Below are 15,262 nucleotides of genomic sequence, written 5' to 3' on the forward strand. Positions count from 1 at the left end.
AAAGGGAGCCTTGTCACCAGCATGGCTCCAGCAGGACGTGGCACAGACACCCTGGTGCTGTCCATGCTGCTCCATGCGCCTTGTGGGGGTGTCAGTCCGTGGATCAGACGGGGGATGTTCCCTCCAGGGTTCCTATCCCTGCCAAAGGGGTGCAAGTCCCTGAGGACAGAGCAGAGGGGCTCAGGCACTCACAACAAAGCTGAGCTGTTCCAAAACACCTCGATGGGGCTGAATCTGCACCCCACTGCTGTATGCGTAGGGAAGGAGTCAAGCTGGGAAGAGCAAAGGAGCAGACACGCTGTCTGCAGGGGAAGATGGGGACAAACTTCTGCCCTTCTGCTTCCAGATGTGGTCACAGACTTTGACTTCTCACCCTTTGATCAGCTCCTGCTAGCCACGGGCTCTGCTGATGAGACGGTGAGTGCTCTGTGACGGGGGTCCCAAGGGGACACTTTGTGACCCCCAGCCTGTCTCTGGGTTTCACTGCAGAACTGGGGTGATGGGAGTAAGAGGAGCATGGGATGGAGGATCCAGCCTGGGGAGAGCAGAGTGGGACATCCTCAGAGGGACAGAGCAGATGGTCAAGGATCAGCCACCTCCCATCTGGGTCCTAATCCCGCAGAGCTGCAATGAGGCATCACCTGGGAATCCTCAGGGGCCTCAGGGACCAAAGCCTGGGAAAGCAGCGAGCCCAGGTGGAACACTGCCAGTGCCCAGCTGGGTCCTGCTCACCTGCCCTGGGACTGACCACCCTCCTCTCCTGGGGCTGCAGGTGAAGGTGTGGCGCCTGCCTGAGAGTGGCCAGGACATTCCTGGTGGCGCGGGGCTGACCCTGGGGCCCGGGGGGGCCCCAGTGGACACGCTGCAGTTCCACCCCACGGCGGATGCTGTCCTGGCCAGCAGCGCGGGGAAGAGAGTCACTGTGTGGGACCTGGGGCAGCGGCAGCCCCTGACAGGTAGGCAGGGCTGTGACTGCCCATGACACGTGTCCTCCCTCATGTGTCTGCCCGTGTGTCACTGTGTGTCTCCCCATGTGTTTCACCACTCTCCATGTGTCTCACCGTGTGTCTCACTGTGCCAGTGCCTGGGCTAGAGGCCTGACCTTAGTGTCACCAAACAGGCAGCTCAGGTGGCTCTTTGGGCAGAGCACCACAGCACCTTGTGCCTGTGTTCCTCTAGACTCTGATGCAGGGGTGTGAAACACTGCAGTACTGCCCAAGGTGTCCACTGGAGCTCTGCTGGGGATCCCCTGTGTGACAGGTCCCTCTCTCTGCATGGGTATGGGTAAATGTCGGTGGTTACTGAGCAGCCTTGCTCAGACCTCTGCCACCTTGAGGGGGAGAGGAGATGGGTGGCAGCATAGGCCTGGGTTTTCCTGCTCTTTTTATCCAGCTGCCAGCAGTACAGGAATGCCCCCTGCACAGTCTTCCACTGGGTCCTGGCTGCCACCAGCCCATTGGAAAGGCCACATCATTTCTCCTGGGAAGTATTCGGGTGGGATAGTGATGGTTCCTGCCCTGTCTGCAGGAGGGACCCTGCTTGATCCTGGCCCTGACCCTGCTTTATCCCCGCAGTCCTGGATTCCCATGGGGACCAGCTGCAGAGCCTGACCTGGAAGCGGGATGGCCACCTCCTCGGCACCTCCTGCAAGGTGAGCAGTGCCCAGGGGTGACCTCGCTGTGGCACGGCATGAATGGGCTCTCTGCCAGCTGCTGGATGCACCCTGATCCTGGGTGCACCCTGATCCTTTTCACAGAATCCCAGAATAGTTCGGGTTGGAAAGGACCTTAAAGCTCCTCTGGTTCCACCCCCTGTCGCGGGCAGGGACACCTTCCCTTAGCCCGGGGTGCTCAGAGCTCCATCCAGTCTGGCCTGGAACACTTCCAGGCATGGGTAGCGTGGAGGGACGGGAAGTTTTGGGGTGGAAAAGGGCAGGAGCGGTCCGCGAGCCGTGGGGAGGCGCGCAGGGAGCAGCACTAGATGGCGCCGGCCGCTCGCTGCGGGACGCGCCGGGAACGCGCGGGGGCCGCACCCGGCGGGCGAGGCAAAGGAGTGTGCAAGGGGAGCGTGCAAGCCACGAGCCCCCCTGGCCGTGCTCGGAGGCTCGGCAACCAGCTCTGAGCACCCAGCCCCAGGCTGGGAGGGCAGCCCGCTCCGAGGGACAGCGAAGGGTTCGCGGGGGGGAGCCCCGCGGTGCGTGCCGGGGGGAGCCCGGAGCCCGGCCCAGCGCGCAGAACCAGGCTGCGGGATGAGCCGGAGTCCCAGCTCATGGATGGAGCGCCGTGCCCAGCGTGCCAGCTGGGCTCAGCGTGTACAAGCCCAAGCTGTGCCGGCTGAAGTGCAGATCAACCCCTGTGCCGTGTGGCTCTGGCGTGCTCCCCATACGCCACCCTGGCAGTAGGGCTGGCACCTGGGCACCCCCTTGCTGCCTCTGTGCCCTGCCAGCCTTGCCGGAGGGGGTCCCATGTCCCATTTGGCAGAGGGGTGCCAGGCAGGAAAGGGCTCGTTCCCCTGCAGCACTGTCAGGATGGCATCTGAGGGTCAGGCCCCAGCCCTGGCCCTACTTTGAAGTCCCCCTCCTTTTCTGGGAGCAGTTTTGAGGGTGTTTGGGTCCTGGTGAGGCTCTGGGGATGCCCCCCTACCCACGACGTGGGAGGACACAGTGCAAGCCATCCATAGGGGTAGGCACTGCAGACAGGAGAGTGACAGGCAGAAAGGGGAGGGCTGCCCACTCCAGCCTTCTGCCTAATGCATCCTGACATCCTGCTGGCCCCAAGGTCCTTAACCCTCCTCTGTTTTCTTTTATCTCACCAGGACAAGAAACTGCGGATCTTTGACCCCCGAGCAGGCCCAGCTGCCTCCCAGGTACTGTCCCCTCTGGATGTGCTGCAGGCAGCCCTGCCCAGCCTGTTGTCTGCAGGGGATGAGCTTTGGTCCCCCAAACCCTCCCAGCCCTGGCTGGGGTTGGGAGGGGCGAGGAGCTGAGGGCAGGGGGAATAGGGCTGTCCCCTTAGCCCAGGTGGGGTTTGTCAGGGGGGCCCCTGCCCTGCCACCAGGTCAGGGAGCACCCCCAGTGCAGTGGCATATGCCAGGCGAGCCCTATGGGTGTGAGGGCTCTGGGCTCTGCCCTGCCATGTGGGAGCTGGACCAAAGGCTCTTGGGGGTGAGGATCTGCTGAGGGCAAGGGCTGGGCGGCCAGATCCGCACAACTCAGCAAATAACAGTGATTAGGAAATAAGTAGAGAATTTAAGCCTTGACATCAAGTTCAAACAGCCTCTTATTAAAGGTTTCCTGTGGCTTGGGGGCTCTGGCTGCAGAAGAGGCTGGAAGCCTTTGGGAAAGCAGGGATGCAGTGGAGAGCAGGGTGAGATAGCTGCAGTGGACTCTGTCATTCATGGTGGATCTCCTGCTGCCTGTGGGCTCAAGAAGCCAGTGGCCTATGGGCACAGTGGTAACCCCAGGCACTGATGAAAGGGAGCCAGAGCTCCAGTGCTGCATCAGGAGTGCCCACCTGCTCCTGCACATAACCCAGGTGCTGAGCTCCCCAAAGACCCCTGGTTGCTTCGTGCAGTACAAATGATGCCCTGACCCTTCAGGCAGCCTTATAAACACCCTACCACAAAAAATAAACACAAACCCAGTGGTGACACGTGCAGACGAGCCAGGGCGAAGTGCTCTCAGCACTCCAGTGGCCACAGCAATCCTGTCCTGCTCCAGTTGCTACTCAGCATGGCTGGAAGATCCCATTCTCTACTCCAAAATTTATCCACCACTGGCCTCAGTGCTCCCCTCCCCTCCTAGCCCCCCTTCTCCCCCTGCCAGACCTGTCGGCTTGTCTGATGGCAGAGCTGTGAGTGCAATGGGCTCGAGCCAAGTCTCCTGGGGAGGGTGGACTCTGTCTCGCTGAGCTATTAAAAATAACGTGTGAATGATGGTGGCTGTTCAAAGCAGGCAGTTCACTTCCCTCCACTGCTGTCTGATCCAGCCCGGGGCCAGTGCTCCGTGTTTGCCAAGAGAAATATGCACCTTCACTGCTGCAGCCCTGCCCCGGCCGGCTCGCAATGGATGGAGATGTTTAGTCTTGGAGAAGTGCTCTGCTGAAGGGGAAAACTTTAAAATGCCATAAATCCTCTGGAAGTTTGCGCAGGGCTTGCTTAGCCAAAAGGAATAATGCTCCCGGGTTTTGTTCTTCTCTTTTTTCCCTATCTTTGGAGGACTGGGTTCATTGGAAAGTCTCCTTTTCCCCCGGGCCAGTGTGGTCACAGAGCCGGGTGATGCCGGGGCCGCCATGCAGTGCCAGCACCTCACAGGCTCCTGACTTTGAAGTTGCCTGTTTTTTTTGTAGAGGTGAGCTGCAGGATGGGTTTCCCAGCTGTGCTGGCCCCTGTAGCACCGTGGGCTGGGTTTACTCACAGCACTGCACAGGGTCCTGCTGCCGGCTCACCCTGATCCCTCTGTGGAGCCAAGAGCTGGCCCCAGGCTGCTCCTCCGGCTGGATTTCTTAATTTGCCAAGCCTGCCTCATTAAACATTCCTTTGTTTAGAGCAGAGGAAAAGAATGAGGAGGAGTTAAAATAAGAAGCTCGGAGAGGAGAGGTCGCTTCTCCTAATACCTGGTGGTGCTCTCAGGTACCATGGATGTGGCCCCCATAAGGCTGGGGACCAAGGGTGGATGACAAGGAGGGTGATTGTCAGGCTGCCCACACCCTGTGGCCATGTCCCTGCCAGGGCCTGACCCCCCATTCCCAGCTACACCCATGGCAGCTATTTTGAGCATATCCCAGCAGCGGGCAGACATGTGTGACGCAGCGTGGCCGAGGTCTGGCTGACCCCGTGGGGTGCCTGGTATGTACCCAGGGCCATGATTTCCCTTGAGAGAGCAGTGGCCTCATCCTGCTGGATCCCCATCCCTTTGCTGCAGCCCCTTTGTGAGCATCAGGGCTGTGCTCACACTCTTGCTGCTCTGTGCCCTAAACTGGCAGTGGAGATGCCAGGGCTGCCCTGGGTCCTGCCTTGCTGCCCCATGTAGCCATGCTCCCGCTGCTGGCTGGGTCCAGCTCCAAGCACCACTGTCCTTCCAAAGAATTCTGCGAGTTTTGTGCTCTGCCTTATCCCCTCCCAAGGCCACACTGCCCGGGCCGCCTGTCCTCCCCTCCCACAGGGTGGTGGGCACTCTCTTCGCCTTGACCCTCCCTATGGAAGCGAGTCACATCCTCTCCCTTGCGGCTGTGGCCCTGCCGAGGCTCAGTGTCGCTGTTCCTGCCCTCACCCTCCTGCAATCCCTGTACAAACCCCACCATAGGTCCCTCCCTTGTCCCCCCGGGTCCTGTCCTTGGTGGGACAGGGGACACAAGGCTGAGCAGGGAGCCTGAGCACTGTATCTCCATACCCATACCATATGCAGCTCATGCCTCCGGTGGGTCACCTGCACAGTGCAGGGCAGTGATTCAGATATGCTGTGGGCTACTGAGGTGGCATCTCTGCTTGCCCACTGCTCCGGCCACCTTCCCCTGGGTACAGAGCCCATCACACCCTGCTCCCCTTGCACAGGCTGGTGCGAGGGGCTGTGTGTGCATCTGGCCAGCACCTGGCTCCCGGGACAGGCCGGGGACAGGCGGCGTCCGTGTGGAGCTGAAGCCGCTGAGCACGGCCGGTGTGGGATGGAGAGGAGCCGGCTCTGTTCTCACGAGAAACTTCCTCCGCCGGCGTTTGGGCAGGGCCGGGGGCGAGGGAACGGCCGCGCACCGGGCCAGCACGCTCACTCCCCGTTCACGTCCTAATGAGCGATGCTAATGAGCGGGGCCGGGGCTGAGGGCACCCGGGGACAGCTGGGACAATGTCCCTGGGGTTTGTCCCCGCCGTGGGTTTGTCCCCCCGGCTCGTGGGCTGTGCCTGGGGCAGAATTCAGTGATAGGCAGTAGCTGGGGCTCACAGCCCAAGCACAGCTGGTGCTGTCCCAGCCCTGCTCAAGGTCCTGGGGGGAAGAAGGACTCCAGCCCCTGTCGCAAACCATGGCTACCATCCCATGGACCACATCAACTGTGTCAGTGGGAGACAGCGTGGCCATGGTGGCAGGGTGATGCTGTAGTGGGGTGGAAATCCAGGTTTGGGGTGGTCTGGCTGTGGCCACAGCCAGGACCCTGACATATCACCTCTGCCCAGGATCCAGCTGTCAGCCCAGGGCCAGCTGGGGACCACTTGTCATCATCGGGGAGGCACATCAGGACGTAGAGAGACTTCAGCCTTCCTCCCACTGCCCCATCATCACGGTATCCCACGCTAGGGTCACCCCGGGGGTACCTGACTCCCAGCCTCGGCAGTGGCTTCCTCCAGGCTGGGGGAAGGTCCACAGCATCCCACATTCCCAAGGAGACCGTGGGAAGCTATGAAAAAGTTGGCCTGACTCTGGACAGCCTATTTATAGCACCACACGCTCGGCGCTCTCATGCTTCTGTTCCCCAGCGTAGCTGCACGGGACTGTTTATATTTCCTCTGCTCTGCTTCCCCTTCGGCCGTCCTTCCCAGGAATGCCGCTTGGTATGGCAGACATGGGGAAGTCAAGGAGGATTTGGAATGAGCCAGAGGCATCTCAAGGGATGTGGGTGTTCAGTGGCACCAGCCCACCCTCGCCTGAGTGCCCATCCCTCCCACTGGGAATAGCATCACCAGTTCAGGTCCACACAGATTGGCATCTCCATTACTGGGGTGGGGGCTCCTCATGGTATTTCAGGAGCCCCAGCCTATGCCTGACCTGGGACTCTGAGCAGGCTCCTCTCCAGAGGGCAAAGGTGTTTTGAGATTTGATGGCATCATAGCAGGGCTTGTGGAGCTGGTGGCTGCAGGAAGAGGAGAGAGGCAGCAGAGGACGGGTGGGTGTGCTGGGTACTGGATGCTGCAGCCTGCCCAACCCCCCTGTCCAGCAAGTCCCCCTCTCCTGCCCTCTCCTCTCCCATCCCAGCCTTGTGATGTCTGTGCCCACTGGAAGCCCACCCACCTTGCTGCCCTTGCTGGGCCCACAGCATCCTCTGGGACATGGCCTTGGCCTCACCAAGGGCAGGAGGGGTTGGATGGAGCAGGGGTGCTGGTGGTGGAGGAGAGACAGACCCTGGTGGTGCCCAGTTCCCCAGGGCACAGGGGCCTCACAGCAATGCTGCCCTGGCCTGTGGGATTGGGGAGATGGCATGGGCAGCAGGGGACTTGTCCTCCCTGCCCAGTGTGACACACACACACACCACACACCTGGCAGAGGGCAGGGTGAGTACTGGCAGTGTGATGGCTACTGGAGCAATCCCGCAGCTCTGTGGGATCCCTGCACTCCCCTGGGGCCGGTGACAGCTCCTGGTCCCCTTGAGCTTGGGGAAGAGACCAGGAGTGGGGCTGGCCTGGGAGAGGCTGCTCTGTTCTCCTGGTTACCTCTGGAGTAACTGGGATTTGGCAAGGGAAGGAGATAACTCACATTCTTGTTCGGAGAGGAGGATTCGGTGCGTGGTTAACCCTTTCGGGTCCCGGGAAGCTGTTCCTCCTGTTGCCCACAGCCTCGTGGGGTGTGCAAGGAACAGCGGCTTCCCCATGTGCACGGACCCAGGATGGGTGTCTGTCCCCAGAGTCCCCCACAGTGCCAGGGGAGAACCCTTCTGCCCTGGCACCCTCTGGCAAAGGGGTAGCTCAGCCTGGCACTGGTGCCTCCTATGCCCACGCAGATCCCGTTGCTGGGATTGCTTCCCACGGGGATCAGATGTCCGTGGGCTGTTAGCCATGCTCATGGGCTGTTAGCCATGCTCATGGGCTGTTAGCCACAGGCAGGACTGAGCTGTCCCAGCCTTGCCAGCCAAGAGCAGAGCTTTGACTACCCCCCCCGGCCACCTCCCGCCTGTCCAACCCCAGGGCTCTGCCCTGGGCTCCCACCTCCGGCTCTCCCTGTCCTGCATCCGGCTCAGGGTGACTGCTCCCGGGGAGACAGAGATGGCCTGGGAGCCGGAGCAGCCTTGGCTTTGTGTGCAGCTCTCCCAGGCAGCCGCGGAGCCGAAGCGGCCGCTCCCTGTGGGCAGCTGTTCCCAGCTCCCCGACCCCGCCGCATCGCTGCCAACAGCTGCGTCCGACACGCCGGCCTTGGGCCCCCCTGCAGCCCCCGGGGTTGCACGGCGAGAAGGGCCGGGGACCCCCATGGGAACCAGCACCTTACCCCAGCCTGCCCAGGAGGGGTGGGTTGAGACTGGGAGAGGGATGGTGCTGGAAACTCTACCCAGGCAGTCGATCTGTCTCCGAGGAGAGGGCACGGGCTTCCCCCACCTTGGGCTGCCCAAAACCGGCAGGGCTGGATGCATGCAGTGGGCGGGAGGAGTCTGGGCTGCCTGGCCACTGGCAGGGAGCTGGTAGGCTTCCTTGGATCCCCGTGCGCTGACCCAGATATGGTGGGCTCCTTGCAGCCTGCCGGGGGGACAAGTGGCTCAGGAGGGATGCCCATCCCTTGGGTTGTGGCTGGTTCCCTGCTCCAGGGGTTCCAGCATCACTCTGGGAAGGGTGCCAGGGTCTCTGCCCACTCTGCCAGCCCCAGGGGTCCACCCTCAGCCCCAGGGGTATCCCGGGGCTGAACCACACCAGTGTCCATCCTCAGTGCCAGGCCACACCACCCCGTCCCCGCCAAGACCCTCTGCACCAGAGGAGCTGCTGTCTGCACGCTCACCTCTGGCAACATCTGCACAGGCTGAGCACGGAGCAGCCCAGCCTCCCGCATACTTGCTGCCATACGTACAGCTCAACCGGGATGGAACTAATGCAGAAAACATGGCCCTGCACCGCAGCCGGCACGCCGGGGGCTGGGAGCACTGCGGCAGCACCCTGCCCTCCACCAGCCCTGCCACCACCCCGGGGCTGCCACCACCGCCAGGGGCTCCAGGGCACCCGCGGGACCCCGGGCTGTGGAGCCGGCGCCTCTGGTTATGGGATCTGCAGATGTTGAGCTGTGGCTGCCACGGCCACACGGCTCAGGTGCAGAAGTGCTCTCCTGGCTGACGCACAGGCTGGCCCCAGCTCCTGGAGTTTCCATCCCTTTTGGCACCAATCCTGGGACACGTTCCCTTCTCCAGGTCCTTTCCCTGCCGGGTGCTGGGTCCACTGCCAGCGTGCTGGCAGTGGGGGCCGGGCCCCTCCTGCCCCACATCCTGGCCCTGCGGCTGGGAGCGCCGGGCTCGGCTTGGCCAGCACTGCCCCTTCCAAGTGAGTTGTGTTTGTGCTGGCAAGGCAGCAGGCGTGATGGAGCCAGGGCACGACAAGCTTAGCACTGCACGCCTGCTCCCACCCTGGCTCTCTCCAAAGAGTGGCATCTCTGGGGGTTGGATACTGTGCCAGCAGAGCTTCTCCAGTGAGAGGTGGGAGGTGTGACCCCTCCGTGGCCCTTCTCTGGCTGCCGTGCTGGCGGTCACAGTGCGGTCGTGGCCAGTGGTCTCAGTGCTCGCACCAAGGGGAACGCAGCTCATGGCTCCTCCGTGGGCATCATCGGTGCCCACCCCACCCCCTCCTGCCCCCACGCCTGGTGCTCCTGTCCCGCGCGGAGGTCCTGGAAGCGCCATGCCAGGTTTGGCTCTGGCAGAGCCCTCCACTTTCCCTGCCAGCTCTGAACTCCTTAGCAGCCAGTTCTTGGCGCTCCTCAATGAGAGAGAGGGGCTGCAAGCGCTGCCTGTGCCGCGGGCCAGGGCTGGCTGCCGGCTCCCACTGGGGCGCCGGGAATCGCAGGGCCCATCTGGGGACCACATGGGAGCTGGGAATCACCCGCTGACAGCCCCGTGGAAGCACTTCCCCTCCCGTGCTCAGCAGAACCAGGATGAGGACAGGATGTGGGTTGGCGGTCCCACCCCCACAGGGAGCCCAGGGGAGAGGTGAAGCAGGGTGTGGGGGATTGGAGCAGTCTGGTGAAGGTGGCCAGGCTCAGTTTGCTATGTTTCAGTAGCATCCGGGCACACACGGGGCATCCAGCTCCAGGAGCCAGGATTCAGCATGGATAAAGAGCCCTGGGATCCAGCCAGGGAAGTAAGTCCCTCTGTCATCACTGCCATGGCAGAGCCTCCTCTTGCATCTGTGGCTTGGAGCAGCTTCCTCGCAGCACTCTGTCCCCCTCACCCCTGACTGTGTGTGGGGAGAGCCTTGGGGACACAGGAGCCATTCCGTGCCCTATCACACTCACATTACCTGCTCCCACCCTCCATTCCTTGCTGGGAGCTGGGCCAGCTGCTCCACAATGCAACCACGCTGGCATGGCAGGGGAGTCAGGGCTGTCACTGTTTGCAGGCTGTCCCCACTGCACTGTCCCCAGGGCAGCTCTCAGCAGAGACAGAAGCCAGCTCCACATGCTCTGCCCCGGGGCAGATCACAACCACAGCTGGTGAAGCACACATCCCCTCAGTGTGTCCAGCATGACTGGCAGCAATACTGACAGCCCTGTCTCCTGTGCCTTGCAGAGTGTCCTGGGACACGACAACAACAAGGACTCACGGCTGCTCTGGATGGGCTCCAGCGATTGCCTCATCTCCGTCGGGTTCAGCCAGGTACAGTCCTCACCTGGAAGGTGGCCCTGGCACCACAGGGGTGTTCCAGCCCTACCCCCTGTGGCTGCTGTGCCAAAGCACCCCAAGTGCTTTTTGGGTGACCTGTCCCCCATGAAAGCAGAAGATCCCCTCGCCAGGTGCCCTGGCCCTTGCTGGGATGGTGGAAGGTGGCTGGTGAAGGCGGTGGCACCACGGAGCCATCCAGGCAGCCCCAGTTCCCACTGACACGGTGTCTGTGTCCCTGTAGGTGCGGGAGCGGGAGGTGAAGCTGTGGGACACACGAAGGCTCAGCGGGGCGACGCTCACCATGGCATTGGACACTTCACCTGGGTAGGGATGGGGACTCAGCATGGGGTGGGAGGGTGAGCAGTGGAAATGCTGTGGTCAGGGACCCATCAGAAATGTGGTGGTGGAGCAGGAGCTGGCAGAGAGCTCTTGGAACCAGCAGCACTCGGCCGCAAAGCTGGGGACCATGCAGCCGCATCCCCATCACCATTTGTGTGAGATGAGAGGGCAGAGGCAGTGCTGGTGAGGACACAAAGGTGTTCTGTAGTGCTGTGGTGGGTGGTGGCACTGCTGGGGACAGTGTCTGAGGTGGCTGCTGGCTGGGTGCCCTTGTGCACTGGAGCAGCACCACAAGATGCCTGCGCGATTGAATCCCTTTGGCAGGGAGCTGGAGCACCGGAGCAGCTCAGCCCTGGCCTCCCCCTCCTGCTGTGCTTTGTGCCATGGGAACATGGTGGCTGCCCAGCCAGCCATGGCCAGGCTGGTGCTCAATGAGCACCCCTCGGGGAAGTGGAAAAGAAGCTTTGGTGGTGTTAGGGGTCAGCGCCCCTTGTCATGGCACGGTGAAGCTGTCTCCATCTGTGGGGTGCTGCCAAGGCTGGGAAGCCCCCAGTTAGAGCTGGCCTGGCCTTTCCCACAGTGAGCTGGCCTGGTTGGCTCCATGACAGGCCAGGATGCTGGGGCAAGCTGGGTGGTCAGCAGCAAATACAGGGCCTCTGGTGAGGGGCTGAGCATGCTGGGGCAGCCCCTTGGTTGTCCTGTTAGCATCCCCCACACCACTATCAGCTCCAGGCCAGTGTTGGTGGCAGCCAGGACAGACAGTAGGGGAGGAGTGTTTGGGCATGGTGGGGTGATGTTGGTGTGGTGGAAGCAGGGGGAGAGGCTACTTGAGCATGCTGCACCCTCCTGCCAGCTCTCCTGCTCACCAGCTTTGCCAGTTCAATGAGCAAAAGCCATCATCAGTGTCCAGTGAATGCTCTCAGGGGAGGCTGAGGCTGCTGCAAGGGGACGCCTTGGGGTCCATTATTCCTCTTGGCGGAGAGTCCAGTGGGAATTACCCTGAATCCTCGCTGGGCTGGGGTGAGCCAGCCGGGCTAAATGGGATGCAGGCGCTGCTGTGCTCGGCCCCCCAGGCACAGGCTGCAGTTATTTTGGCTGCCGGGTTTATCGGCGCAGGAATGCGGCTGGCGGGCGCTGCCTGCGCGTCACGCCGGGGCCCTGCCGGCCCGCGGCTGCGTGCGGGGCCAACCGAGAGGGGCTGGGGGCGGCGGGGGCGAGCGGAGGATCCCCCCCGTGCTGGGGAGGTGCTGTTTTCAGGCAGCCGCGCCAGGGCCACCGCGCTTCCAACCCCAAGCGCTCCCGCCTGTAAATCTGGCGGAGATGACAAATGGCAGAGGGGGATTTGGGCGGGCTCCCGGCGGAGGTGCCGGGCGGGGGCCGTGTTCTCCCTCCTGCAGAGTCATCCCGAGCAGCGCCGCGACACTCAGGAGCCGTGGAGCCGCGGCAAGGGCAGGGGATGGATGGTCTTGGGGTCACCAGATCGCCAGATCTGCTTGGGGCAGACTTAGGGACTCGGGGACAGGGACTCAGCCCCCGGGGATGGCCGAGCAGCAGCGGGGCTGGCTGTGGATCTCCGGCGTGGCCGTGGGTGCCCAGTGTGGGGCACGGAGATGTGTTGGGCAGCGCAGCGGTGCCGGCCGGGCCGTGAGCAGGCGTGGGGAGCTGGAGCTGCAGCAGCAGCAGCAGCTCGTTGAAGCTCTTTGAGGAAGCAATCAGTGGGCGGGCAGGAAACTCATACCATTCATTACTGACGCCAGGCCGGCAGGAAGGGGAGTCCGCATCCCCACCGCGCCCGCCGAGCCGGCACCACGCGTCCCCATGGCACCCCAAAGCAGGGCCATGGCGTGCCCCAAAGTGGGGGTCACCCCAGTGTGCTCACCCCAATGCCCAAAGCAACATGAAACCCTTCAGGCTGGTTGTGCCCTATCCAGCATCCCTGGAAGGGGGCAGAGAGTGGGAGGCACCAGCCCCATGGACCTTCACATCACCATGTGCCTTTTGGTGCTTCTCTTTCCCAAATCCTGAGCAGGTGAGATATTTTTGACCACAAAAAGATCATTTTCAAAGCACCCCGAGCATGTCAGGGCCGTTCTTAAGAGCTGACCTCACCAATGCCCAGACCCTGAGGGAACAGGAGGGTGAGAGGTGTGGGTGGCCATGGCCCCTCTCCACATCCTGGTCCTCAATGTGCCACCCCTGGCTACCTGCTGTTCCTTCAGCTTGGGTTTTGTCCCCCCTGGCCCTCTTTAATTAGATCAAGGAGCAGCAGGGCAGGAGCCAGGAAGGGGCCTCAATAGGTTATTGTTGCCCTAAATTGTAACCAGCACCAGCGGGGGTTGGGTTACCCACTCCAACTTGGGGTCATGGAGCAGATCCCCCCCTGCCCCACGCCCGTGGCCAGTACAGCATTGCCTGGGGACAGTGCTGTCACTACCACGGGGACAGGAGAACAGCGGCTTCCTTGCGTCACCACTTCTTTCCATGTCCTGAAAATGTCCCCAGGGAGGCTGGGGTGCTATGGCTGGATCAGTAGGGATGAGATGCCGGGGTCAGCAGAGGTCCCAGGAAGCCATGTCCTGTGGCGTGTTCCAACACTGGACACGTCCCTCCAGGGCAGGATGGTGGTGGGGCTGAGGGATGGGGACAGCTGGATCCCCACCGCCCTTCACGGTGCAAAGTCTGACAGAGTGGGAGGTGCCAGAGCTGTAGCAGGGAGCTGGCACAGTGGGATGTTTGTGGAGGGGTTTGGGGGTGTTTGGCTCCCCTGGAGCTGAAGCAGGACATGGAAGGGCCCAGTTGGTTCCCTGGGGATACTGCCCAGGGGGGCTCAGTCCCTAACACCCACCCCTGCCCCAGCCAAAGGCTGTGGCTGAGTCAGCTCCCAGGGTCAGGCTTGCAGCCCTGGCACCTCCCAGCACCAAGGCACCCAACCCCACCGAGGCACATGCTCCCACTGTCACCCTGCCACATCTCCCCAGGCACTGGCTGCAATGGGGCCTCAGTGGCCAGTCCTGCTCCTGTCCTGCCTGCCACCCTCTGCACTACTTTTCCCTGGGGCTTAGCAGCCCTTTTGGGTCATGGTAGGTGTTTTGAGGTTCTCTGAAAAAACCCACCCCAGCAGGAAGAACCCTGAGCAGGATAGGTCCCTTCCTGTGGCCATCCCTGTCCCAGTCCCCCTGCAGATCCCAGAGGTGCATGGGTTGACATGTGCTTGCCATCAGTGAGAAAAGGACTTTTCTGCCCCAGCTTGGCTGCCACCCTCAGAAACAAGGAAGGGGAGAGGCCACCCCACCCCATCAAGTGTCACACCAGTGGGACCCATCCCCATGGGGCTAATGGCCAGCCACATGAAGGGGTTAAGGCGGGGCAACCACAGGGCCCATGTCGCCTGTCCCGTAATTCCACTGGGTAAAAATAGCCCAGCGCTGGGGCGGGATGGCAGCACCCAAATCACTCCCAGATGAGCCACAGCCTCGGTGGCCAGATGGTGCTCCCTGGCCTCCCCAGCTTTCCAGGAAGATGATGAACTCCAAAGCTCTTCCTGGCAGCACTGGGGTCTGATGATGGGCACACACCTGTCCTCCCCCCAGAGAATGGGCATCCAGACCACTGGCACCGAGGCATAACCCCTTTGGGGCTCTGCTCCAGATATGGGGGACCCAGGGAAACTGTCTTTGGTTTCCGTGGGGCCATGACTGGGACCTGGGATGATTTTTTGGGAGACCAGAGCCCTCCAGCCTTGCCATGTCAGGGTGCAGGCAGGATTTGCCCTGGTGAAGCTGGCAGGTCCTCCCATTGTGGCTCCTCGCCGAGTCCCCATCCTGCCGGTGGCTCTGGCCGGGGCTCTCGCTTACCGGCCCTGTTGGATCGCACAGAGATTTTTTTTTTTGGGTCCATTTCAGGGGGTTTTGCAATCCTAGTCAGCGCTGATTCAGCTCACAGGAATTAGCAGCGCCGCACGATGTGCTGCTCAGAGCGGCTCTTGGCTCACAACGGGGCTGGAAGTGGCAAGGGGAATTTTTTGCTGGGATTCAGGAAGCCACAGGGGCTAGACAGTCCCATTTTGGGCACTGCTGCTCTCCCACAGGGCTGCCCGGGTGCAGACGTGGGTGTGGGTGGTGGTCAAGCCCTGCCCTGGCTGCAGTGTCCCCATCACTCAGCCCTGCTGCCCCCCTTGTGCAACTTGCACCCCAAAATCCTTGGCTCAGGGTGTCCCAGGGATGCTGCACCTGCCAAAGCAGAGCCCCAACTTTGCTTCTGCCCTCCTGGTGTCTCCACTGGATCTCCCTCACTCTGGAGCTGCTGGAAGCCCCTCCAGAGCAATGGGATCAGCTGAGGTGACAAGAGGTCCCAGCCCCACATTTAGCATAGTGGGT

At 62.1% G+C, this 15,262-nt stretch overlaps 1 protein-coding gene across 3 annotated transcripts in view; it reads left to right on the forward strand.

The window, feature by feature from the left end:
• CORO7 (coronin 7) overlaps window positions 1–15,262 on the forward strand; it is a 34,666-nt gene that overhangs the window by 4,574 nt on the left and 14,830 nt on the right. The window contains exons 4-9 of one of the 3 annotated variants that reach the window (XM_062503416.1): window positions 347–417; window positions 773–956; window positions 1,575–1,651; window positions 2,815–2,865; window positions 10,455–10,541; window positions 10,789–10,871. In XM_062503416.1, the coding sequence (XP_062359400.1) occupies window positions 347–417; window positions 773–956; window positions 1,575–1,651; window positions 2,815–2,865; window positions 10,455–10,541; window positions 10,789–10,871 (553 nt within the window). Of the gene's footprint in view, window positions 1–346; window positions 418–772; window positions 957–1,574; window positions 1,652–2,814; window positions 2,866–9,943; window positions 10,027–10,454; window positions 10,542–10,788; window positions 10,872–15,262 lie in introns of those variants that run through there. The other 2 variants (XM_062503417.1, XM_062503418.1) reach the window with 2 other exon arrangements.

This window comes from Cinclus cinclus, chromosome 16 (assembly GCF_963662255.1).
Source record: "Cinclus cinclus chromosome 16, bCinCin1.1, whole genome shotgun sequence".
Classification (NCBI taxonomy): Eukaryota; Metazoa; Chordata; class Aves; order Passeriformes; family Cinclidae; genus Cinclus; species Cinclus cinclus.